The sequence below is a fragment of the Portunus trituberculatus genome, chromosome 48, assembly GCF_017591435.1.
Source record: "Portunus trituberculatus isolate SZX2019 chromosome 48, ASM1759143v1, whole genome shotgun sequence".
NCBI lineage: Eukaryota > Metazoa > Arthropoda > Malacostraca > Decapoda > Portunidae > Portunus > Portunus trituberculatus.
The window spans coordinates 13,748,895-13,759,379 of NC_059302.1; the positions used below are offsets into that span (position 1 = coordinate 13,748,895).

Here is a 10,485-nt window from a genome sequence, read left to right on the forward strand (position 1 = left end):
TTGATAGTCATTGTGTGTGTGTGTGTGTGTGTGTGTGTGTGTGTGTGTGTGTGTGTGTGTGTGTATTTGTGTAATTCACCTCAGTCATCTGGTGGTCACCCAGCCAGCCTTTTCCCATTACGGAGCGAGCTCAGACCTCACAGACCGATCTTCGGGTAGGACTGAGACCACAACATACTCTCCACACACCAGGAAAGCGAGGCCACAACCCCTCGAGTTACATCCCGTACCTATTTACTGCTAGGTGAACAGGGGCTACACTTTAAGAGGCTTGCCCATTAGCCTCGCCGCTTTCCGGGACTCGAACCCGGACCCTCTCGGTTGTGAGCCGAGCGTGCTAACCACTACACTACGCGGTAGTGTGGTGTGTGTGTGTGTGTGTGTGTGTGTGTGTGTGTGTGTGTGCTCGTTCCGTTCAGCAAATGACGTAATTGTTGCCTACTTAAAGATATCAAGACTGTAATGCATCATTTTGAGGCTTCTTGGTTTTTGGACTCTCTTCATAATGATGAGACACAGATTACGCCATGTTTATTTTGGTGCTCATTTGGTAATTAACTGGGAAAGATACACACACTAAGGTAGCATCCTTAGAACTTACCTCTTCCTCGGCGAACTTAAGCTGGTCCTTGAGATCTTGTTCTCTCTCGGTGGCGCCCTGCAGATCCCTCATGAGCTGATCCGTGTTGTCCTGGCTGCCCTGGCGACCCATCATCTGGGAACGCTGCGGGGACAACACACAAGAATTATAATAATTAAGAGCATTATAGTGATGACGTACCCATAAATCTTTCCTATTATTCTCTCAAACTTCATCATCATCTGTCTCTCTTCGCTCCTGCAAGGGTTGTATAATTATTGCAAGTGCATCCATTAGTTCCTGCGAGCATTATCATGTCATCACGTTGATACTGGTATGATTAATGTCCTGTACTCAGCACTCCCTTTCATCCTCTCCTCTCCTCCCCGCCTCGGGTTTTTCGCCGCTACACTCACGCTCAGTTTGCCTCCCGGTCTCACTGGCTTGTCCATGAACTTTTCACTGAGTTTCTTCTTATCCCTCTCGGCGGATTCCAGCTGCTCCTTCATCTTTTGCATTTCTTCGTGCATTTTTACCGAGACCTGGAGGGAAAGAGGGTGTATTACACGTGTATTGCTGAGGGACTGCCTTGCCACTGCTGTGAACGCTGATAGCCCCCAGTATCAAGGCTGCCAAAAGTTGCTATTGAGAAATCAAGAACTGGACACTGTGACATGTTGCAATTGATTATTATGGTTTTCAGCCTAGTGTTGCCAGGTGTTGGTTGTTGATGGAGGGAAAAAAATACTCACCTCCTTGGCCAGGTTGACTTCCCTCTCCAACATTTTCACTTTCTCCGCTCTGTCCACGTCACCCTCGCCCACCTGCAGCTCCTTCAGCTTATCCTCGATCTCGCTCTTGTCGCGCTCCAACTGCCGGAGTAGTGACGCTCAGCAGCAAGCACTGGGCTGCCCTACCTAACCTGCAGGTGTTTGTTTCTTGCCGAACGAAATGGTGTGCCTCATGTCACGGATGAATAGATTTTTTTTTAACTCAGAAGTAAAAATATTGTCAGTTGTCATTTCGGTCAGTGATCTGTCTGTGCTGCAATACCCATAATTTCTTTATAATGTACTTGTCAAAGCAGCATGTTTACCTGTGTTAAGTATTCAGAAATTACTCTTGCCTACAGAAAATAAATGGACTAATAAGGCTTAGAATACGAAGGAAAGCTCATTGTATGTCCGGTCCCACACAACTGGCTTGTCACGTTATCCACCTGCCCTGCCTGCCCTCGGTCACCCAGCAAGCAGCGGCCCACTCACCGACTCTGACCGCCTCTCTGCCTTCTTAAGCTTGAACTGCAGCACGCGACAATTCTTGGCAGTCTGCTCCAACTCCCTCTTAAGGTCCCTGTACTCGTCAGCCTGCTCCTCCCGGAAGTTGTCCTGCATCTCCTCGATCTCATCCTCCAGAGTGCGAATTTCCTTTTTGTAGTCTTCGGTCTCATCCATAAGCTCTTCACACAGCTGCTCCGCCGCCTGCAGCTTGGACCGCAAGTCCTGGGGATTTATAGGCCGGAGTTGTGAGTTTATATGAGGACACAGGATATCAACCGGATGCATTTCTGTACACATAACGTTTGGGAAGCATGCCTTTCTAATCGCACGTCCCAGCAACAAACTTTCAATTTTAAAGCAATTATTAAAGATGAATACAGTTATTCCTAGAGCGAAATAATGGAGGGGAGATCTGCTTGCCTCTATAGTCTTTTCCACGTCCTTGGGCAGAGGTCGCTTGTCGATTTCTTTCTTTAGCTCCTTAATCTCCTTGTTCTTGCTCTTAATTTCTTCCGTCAGCTCGTCAACCTGCAACGGTATAGATTTTTATCTAGCTATTTGTATCGTGTTGTGAAACATCCCCTTGAAATGTAAGCTATGTGAATACAGTTGTAATTCACGAAGCACAATTACATGCCTGTCTTTCTATATATAGGCTGCGTAAAATTACGTGTCTCTCTCTCTCTCTCTCTCTCTCTCTCTCTCTCTCTCTCTCTCTCTCTCTCTCTCTCTCTCTCTCTCTCTCTCTCTCTCTCTCTCTCTCTCTCTCTCTCTCTCTCTCTCTCTCTCTCTCTCTCTCTCTCTCTCTCTCTCTCTCTCTCTCTCTCTCTCTCTCTCTCTCTCTCTCTCTCTCTCTCTCTCTCTCTCTCTCTCTCTCTCTCTCTCTCTCTCTCTCTCTCTCTCTCTCTCTCTCTCTCTCTCTCTCTCTCTCTCTCTCTCTCTCTCTCTCTCTCTCTCTCTCTCTCTCTCTCTCTCTCTCTCTCTCTCTCTCTCTCTCTCTCTCTCTCTCTCTCTCTCTCTCTCTCTCTCTCTCTCTCTCTCTCTCTCTCTCTCTCTCTCTCTCTCTCTCTCTCTCTCTCTCTCTCTCTCTCTCTCTCTCTCTCTCTCTCTCTCTCTCTCTCTCTCTCTCTCTCTCTCTCTCTCTCTCTCTCTCTCTCTCTCTCTCTCTCTCTCTCTCTCTCTCTCTCTCTCTCTCTCTCTCTCTCTCTCTCTCTCTCTCTCTCTCTCTCTCTCTCTCTCTCTCTCTCTCTCTCTCTCTCTCTCTCTCTCTCTCTCTCTCTCTCTCTCTCTCTCTCTCTCTCTCTCTCTCTCTCTCTCTCTCTCTCTCTCTCTCTCTCTCTCTCTCTCTCTCTCTCTCTCTCTCTCTCTCTCTCTCTCTCTCTCTCTCTCTCTCTCTCTCTCTCTCTCTCTCTCTCTCTCTCTCTCTCTCTCTCTCTCTCTCTCTCTCTCTCTCTCTCTCTCTCTCTCTCTCTCTCTCTCTCTCTCTCTCTCTCTCTCTCTCTCTCTCTCTCTCTCTCTCTCTCTCTCTCTCTCTCTCTCTCTCTCTCTCTCTCTCTCTCTCTCTCTCTCTCTCTCTCTCTCTCTCTCTCTCTCTCTCTCTCTCTCTCTCTCTCTCTCTCTCTCTCTCTCTCTCTCTCTCTCTCTCTCTCTCTCTCTCTCTCTCTCTCTCTCTCTCTCTCTCTCTCTCTCTCTCTCTCTCTCTCTCTCTCTCTCTCTCTCTCTCTCTCTCTCTCTCTCTCTCTCTCTCTCTCTCTCTCTCTCTCTCTCTCTCTCTCTCTCTCTCTCTCTCTCTCTCTCTCTCTCTCTCTCTCTCTCTCTCTCTCACAGAACTTTCCCTTCACAAGACACCTGGCAGGCAGGCACACAGGCAGTCAGCAATACTTGAAGGGCAGCTGCTAAGCGAACCTCTCCCTATCCAGGACTCACCTTTTGCTGCACCTTGGACAGCTCGGCCTGCTTGCGGAGGTCACCAAACTTTGGTTTTTTGGCCAGCAGTTCCTTGTTCTCGCGCTCCAAGGTGTCTGTCTTCTCGCTCAGCTCATCCACCTGCTTGGTCTTCTCCTTCAGCTCCTTATGCAGGCGATCCACCTCAGACTGAAGGTCGATCTCACTCTCTTAGGTTCTTTCTTTGGCTTGAGCTTGATCACGTAGGAGGCGTCGACAGATTCATCCTCGCTCTTCACCTCCTGCAGGAGTGGTCGGGATTAGAGGAGTCTGGAGCAGAGTGTTGCCGAAATAGAAACAAAACTTAAAAACAAAATCAAACAAAATTAAATCAAAACAAAATCTTCATGTAACTCTCCATAATGCGTCAATCTTAACCAAAGCGCGGCTGGTGTGCAATTACCTTCAGGTCATGGAAGTATTTAGCAGTTAGATTAGCGGCTGATTAAGAACAAATTCGGGATTCTTATTTAGAACATTCCTTGGATTTAGCTTTTATATGATTAAGAAAGTTTTATACTATTAATAACATGTGGAAAAACTCTGTGTGTGTGTGTGTGTGTGTGTGTGTGTGTGTGTGTGTGTGTGTGTGTGTTTCGACGTGTGTGGGTGTGGATGTGTGTTGTTGGCATGTGTGTGTGAGTGATTAGATATGTGTGTGTGTGTGTGTGTGTGTGTGTGTGTGTGTGTGTGTGTGTGTTTCGATGTGGGTAGGTGTGGATGTGTGTGTGGATGATTAGATGTGTGTGTGTGTGTGTGTGTGTGTGTGTGTGTGTGTGTGTGTGTGTGTGTGTGTGTGTGTGTGTCTGTGTGTGTGTGTTTCACTGTTTGATCTGCTGCAGTCTCTGACGAGACAGCCAGACGTTACCCTACGGAACGAGCTCAGAGCTCATTATTTCCGATCTTCGGATAGGCCTGAGACCAGGCACACACCACACACCGGGACAACAAGGTCACAACTCCTCGATTTACATCCCGTACCTACTCACTGCTAGGTGAACAGGGGCTACACGTGAAAGGAGACACACCCAAATATCTCCACCCGGCCGGGGAATCGAACCCGGTCCTCTGGCTTGTGAAGCCAGCGCTCTAACCACTGAGCTACCGTGTGTGTGTGTGTGTGTGTGTGTGTGTGTGTGTGTGTGTGTGTGTGTGTGTGTAATTCACCACGGTCGCTTGCTAGTCACCCAGCCAGCATATTCCCAACGGAAAGAGCTCAGAGCTGATACTTGATCGACCTTCGGGTAGGACTGAGATCACACCACACACCACACACCGGAACAGCGAGGCCACAACCTCTCAAATTACATCCCGTACCTACTTGCTGCTAGGTGAACAGGAGCTACGCCCATTTGCCTTACCACACCCGGGACTCGAACCTGAGTCTTCTCTATTGTGAGCCGAGTGTGCTAACCACTGAGTGTGTGTGTGTGTGTGTGTGTGTGTGTGTGTGTGTGTGTGTGTGTGTGTGTGTGTGTGTGTGTGTGTATACCAGACGCGGCTGTGCGTGCACGCGCGTTCGTACGCGCTCCTGGAGTAATGATTATCTACTGTGGCGTGTTCCGGAGTAAGATGTCGGAAGTTGGTGGAGGGTCGTGCGTGCGTGCTTGCGTGCGTGCTTGTTTATTTTATCATGTCCACATCAACATCACCAGCATGCAGAACAACACGAAAAAAAAACGACAGTCTGTAGTTGTACATGGTTATTATTGTATTGTGATGAACGCAGAGCCATGCCCGTCATGCAGCCCTACCGCCCAGGGCCGGCTACCCAGGCGGCGGTGAAGAGACTACTCCTAGTAGAACAACATTGCCTGGCACCGACATGAGGCACCAACACGAGTCTATTTATACAAAATAAAAGGACAAATGTGTAAGTGTCAAGTATAAAAGAAGTAGAGAAAGAAGAGGACAAAAAAGTGTGTACGTTTCTCTATCAGCGAGACGGACAATACGAGCACTCGGTGGCTAACTGCTAACACAGTGTTGGTGCAGGACAGGAGTGTGAATGAAAGTGTATGTAAGGAGAGAGTAAGACTGCCAACACGGACAAGTGACTGTATCGAGGACACGTGTGCAGTACTCCGACACGTCCCCGGGTGACGGACAGACCCAGGACGGTGTAGAGAGAGACAAGTGACGCACACGCTAACGGTACTTACTGTGCACGACCCGTTAACTTCGCCCTGGCAAACAAACAAAATGTCAGAACAATGAAAGCAAAAATGTGATCAGCGGCAGACACACGCTGATGTAATTTGATAAGCTTCATCAAGGCGAGAGGGAAACATGTACTGCGTAGCGAAACAACTCAGAGACCATTCTCCTGTGTTTACAAAATGCAAAGTGTTCCTGGTGTTGTCAGTCACTGTATGATGGCTGCCTAACACTTATCCTTCATTATCAACTTTTGTTCAGTTTGCTTATAAGGTCCTTCAGTTTTTTTTTAGTTAAACTTTGTGCAACATTTAGAGAAAATTATACAACCTCTCCTACAAATTTGGACATGTGTCTTATAATCCTGACATTTGCAGTGTTCAGAAACATCACATGAAATTATGTTGACATTATAGATTTTTTTATATATAAAACGTGAAGAGTGATCGAGGTTGAAGAAGCTATTCAGTACATGTTTGTGTTCCTCTGTATATAAACAAAGCCAAAGAAAATATATGTGGGAATTAAAAGAAATATACAAATTTGTTTTAAAAGAAAAATCCAAATAACAGGAAATAAAAGAACATAAAAGATAGCTGGGAGCACATGACGGAGGAGCGTGAGCGGGACATGAGGGGTGGCAGGGAGCGCATGAGGGAGGAGCGTGAGGGGGACATGAGAGGTGGCAGGGAGCACATGAGGGAGGAGCGTGAGGGGGACATGAGAGATGGCAGGGAGCACAAGATGGAGGAGCGTGAGGGGGACATGAGGGGTGGCAGGGAGCACATGAGGGAGGAGCGTGAGGGGGACATGAGGGTGGCAGGGAGCACATGAGGGAGGAGCGTGAGGGGGACATGAGAGGTGGCAGGGAGCACAAGATGGAGGAGCGTGAGGGGGACATGAGAGGTGGCAGGGAGCACATGAGGGAGGAGCGTGAGCGGGACATGAGGGGTGGCAGGGAGCACATGAGGGAGGAGCGTGAGGGGGACATGAGAGGTGGCAGGGAGCACATGAGGGAGGAGCGTGAGGGGGACATGAGAGGTGGCAGGGAGCACAAGATGGAGGAGCGTGAGGGGGACATGAGGGGTGGCAGGGAGCACATGAGGGAGGGGCGTGGGGGACATGAGGTGGCAGGGGCATGAGGGAGGGGCGTGAGGGACATGAGGTGGCAGGAGCATGAGGGAGGGCGTGAGGGGACATGAGAGGTGGCAGGGAGCATGAGGGAGGGGCGTGAGGGGGACATGAGAGGTGGCAGGGAGCATATGAGGGAGGGGCGTGAGGGGGACATGAGAGGTGGCAGGGAGCATATGAGGGAGGGGCGTGAGGGGACATGAGGTGGCAGGGAGCATATGAGGGAGGGGCGTGAGGGGGACATACCCGCAGCATCAGGATGTTCTTGGGCTTCTCACTCTTCTCGGGTTTGTCAAGCTTTTCTTCCGTGCGCGTCTCCTTGATCTCGCCCAGCTTGATGGAAGGGCGTAGGCGGGAGGGTGGCTTTGGCGGCTTGGCATCAGAGGTGGACGTGGAGTTCCTGGATCGCGGGGTTTCGGAGATGGGCGCGAGGGAGGAGGATATGCTAGATCTGGATTCGGACACGGAGGACAGCGTTGGGGGTTTCGAAGTCTTGGTTTCGGTCGTAGATTTCGTATATTTCGGTTCCTCTTTCTCCTCCGTGATTTTGGCCTTCTCCTCATCATGTCTTCTCACGGAGGAGGAAGTGGAAGAGGTTCCTTGTAGTGAGGAGGCCCTGGCCAAGGGGGGTCTGGCAGGGGACTTGGTGCGCATAGCCAGATAGGAAGAGAAACTGCTGTAGGAAGCCGTCGGGTCTTTTTCATCCTTACTGGACGACAGGTTGTTCGAGGTGCTGCGCAGATCGTCATAGTCACCGGTAAGGGATTTGGTGCTGCCGTAGAGGCGGTGCAGGTCTGGGAAGGCGGCAGGAGTTAGGACATATCAACACTCATTAATTGTGTCAATTATTTGTTCATACTTACCTTGTTTTTTTTTTTTTTTTTTTTTTATTGTCCCATAGAAACGGAGGTGATGAATTTAACATATTAAGAGAGAATATCTTACATCTGTTCAAGTACTCACTCAAGTGCACATTGTCTTCCAAAGATCTGGAATCAAGTGTATCTAATCGTTACTCAAGAGAGACCATGAGTTGAAACAAAAGAAACTCGCTTTTCCCTCGGTAAAATGTAGCACTTTCTTCACCCCGTCACCTCAACCCTCAAGGCAGAAGTGGAAGGGAGCTGGCCGGGAAATCCCTTACCCCTTTCTTTGTTTCCTACATGGTTAAAGCTTTCTCCGTGGAGTGAGTCTGCTAAAGCCTAGAGCCTGATACTCTGCAGAAAATACTACATTTTATCATGAAATAAAACTCTGCTACTGCTCTTATCACTACCCTGTTGTGTCTTTTTCTAGCCGAAGCCACAGAGGCAGCGACCACTTACTCCAGACACTTTGCTTTGGGCGCAGTTACTACTCGCCGAGCTAATGCAAGCATCGCCGAGGTCTGAATGGCCCATCACTAGTGTACTAATATTGCTCCCCACTATCCCTGAGGAGCCACACTATCCAAACCATCGAGCAGCGGACAGGCGAGCAAACATATTGGCGCATCAAGCCAGACGGACGCAAGAATGGCAGCTGCGTCAGTAATGATGTGCAAATGTTGTCCCTGTCAGCTGGCGGGAACGTGTCGCTCACCAGGACGTAAAAGTGCGTAGCATAATCTAGTGTTGTTGTGTAATGTGAATCAGGTCGCTAAATTCTCTCCTGTCATGTTTTAGAACTCAACACATCACTGAATAATAAGAAAAAAAAAATTACGCTGTGCATTAACCCCATTTCAATTCCTGTCTAATCTATACTTCTAAAAATGAAACAAAAAAAAATAGTGAACCTAATTTAGACTCGAGCCATCATATCTCTGACATTTTAGGGCCAGCAGCTCCTCCTCTTGTTTCTTCCTGCATGCAACCAGAACAGAGGCAAACGTGTTGCATTCTTACCTTCTCTGGAAGAGCGGACCTGTTCCTTGGCCTCGTCCACGGCAGCTCGAAGGTCCTGCGCTGACCACGACACCGGACGAGATTTGCTCCATGACTTCGACGAGCTGCGAGATGACGAGAATTTAGCAAAGAGAGAGAGAGAGAGAGAGAGAGAGAGAGAGAGAAATATTCCAGGATGCCAAAAAAGCTTCAAAATCAGCCAAGCAAATAAAGGGGATGTAATTAGTTCTAAAAATAACCGTCTTTGATCTTTGTTTGCAAGGTGTGAGGTGGGCGAGGAGCGAGATAAGGGTCATGGTGTGCTCAAGGATCGAGGAGCATTTCTTCGTTACCTGGCGGGGGGGCAGTGGCGGAATTACCCGAGGGACAGCTGCGGGAACTTCATTAACTCTCGGAACAATGATCGACGACAGGGGCGGGGAACCTTCATCAGTGGGAGGAAATTTGCTTTTGTCCGTGTGTGTGACGTGTGTGTGTGTGTGTGTGTGTGTGTGTGTGTGTGTGTGTGTGTGTGTGTGTGTGTGTGTGTGTGTGTAAGTGAAGGGAAGAATGATTGGTAGACTGACAGACTGACTGAATGAATGAATGAATGAAATGAGTGTTGACTGACTAACTTACCAATTGATTAACCATCTAATTAACTGACTTATTGAGTGACTGGATTAATTCTTTAATCCATCGCCATCTTATCTAAATGCCAACATTGCATTGAAAATTAAAATAGAAAAATATCATTGAGAGTAAGTTCAAGTAATCCAGAAATTATCAACTTTGTTCTTCTAATGTGGAACCATAATTATCAAGTCCATTGAAGAGAACCATCCGCTTTATTATTTATTTATTTTCTTTATTTATATCTATATTTATCTATTTTTTTCATTGTATACTTAAAAAGATCGTTACATTTTTCCTTTCCATGTGTAGTGTATAAATGATGTCATTGTCAGTGTGGAGCCAAGAAACATTTACTTAGCTGCATGACTCAAGAACACCTCTGCGTGCTGCACTGACACGCCTCTTTATCCCACACACTAATAATTTCCATTTGTAGCCTTCCTGTGCCTAATCCCATCTGACCTACCATGAAAGCGTAACTCTAGTGTTCATCTATTCTGTGTGTATGTCTGTGGGAATGCTGCCTAAGTATTAATGATACGTATAGCCGATGAGAAAGGGAAACCAAAACGAAGGCTGCAAAGTTTCTTGAATATTTCTGTCCTCAAGACTTCCTCAGGAAACTCATAAAGCTTTAAGAGAATAATCCCACCATGAAAGTCTCAAGTTCGAAACTAATCAAGCATCAAAGCTACTCAACCACAACCGTGTTTTCCCATTGATCAGTGATAGGCATATAATGTTTGGTGGAGATTAGTGTTAATCGGTGGAAAAAAGTGTCAGTTTGAAAAATGGTGGAAAAGAAGAAATTACTGTGGTTTTAGAGGAAGAGTGTGTCGGTAAGTGAGTCTTGACTGTCTTGAATAATGTAAATACAGAAAAAAATCCTCAA

At 47.6% G+C, this 10,485-nt stretch overlaps 1 protein-coding gene across 1 annotated transcript in view; it reads right to left on the reverse strand.

Annotated features, from left to right (window-relative positions):
- Nucleotides 1-6,312, reverse strand: part of LOC123498417 (trichohyalin-like) — a 57,072-nt gene extending 50,760 nt beyond the window's left edge. Inside the window, exons 1-9 of the mRNA XM_045245523.1 lie at nt 6,292-6,312; nt 5,967-5,990; nt 3,972-4,046; nt 3,787-3,930; nt 2,281-2,388; nt 1,846-2,082; nt 1,333-1,452; nt 997-1,122; nt 602-724 (exon numbers count right to left, since the gene is read on the reverse strand). Coding sequence (XP_045101458.1) covers nt 602-724; nt 997-1,122; nt 1,333-1,452; nt 1,846-2,082; nt 2,281-2,388; nt 3,787-3,930; nt 3,972-4,046; nt 5,967-5,990; nt 6,292-6,312 — 978 coding nt within the window. The remainder of the gene's footprint in view (nt 1-601; nt 725-996; nt 1,123-1,332; nt 1,453-1,845; nt 2,083-2,280; nt 2,389-3,786; nt 3,931-3,971; nt 4,047-5,966; nt 5,991-6,291) is intronic.
- Between the last annotated feature and the right edge of the window lie 4,173 nt (nt 6,313-10,485).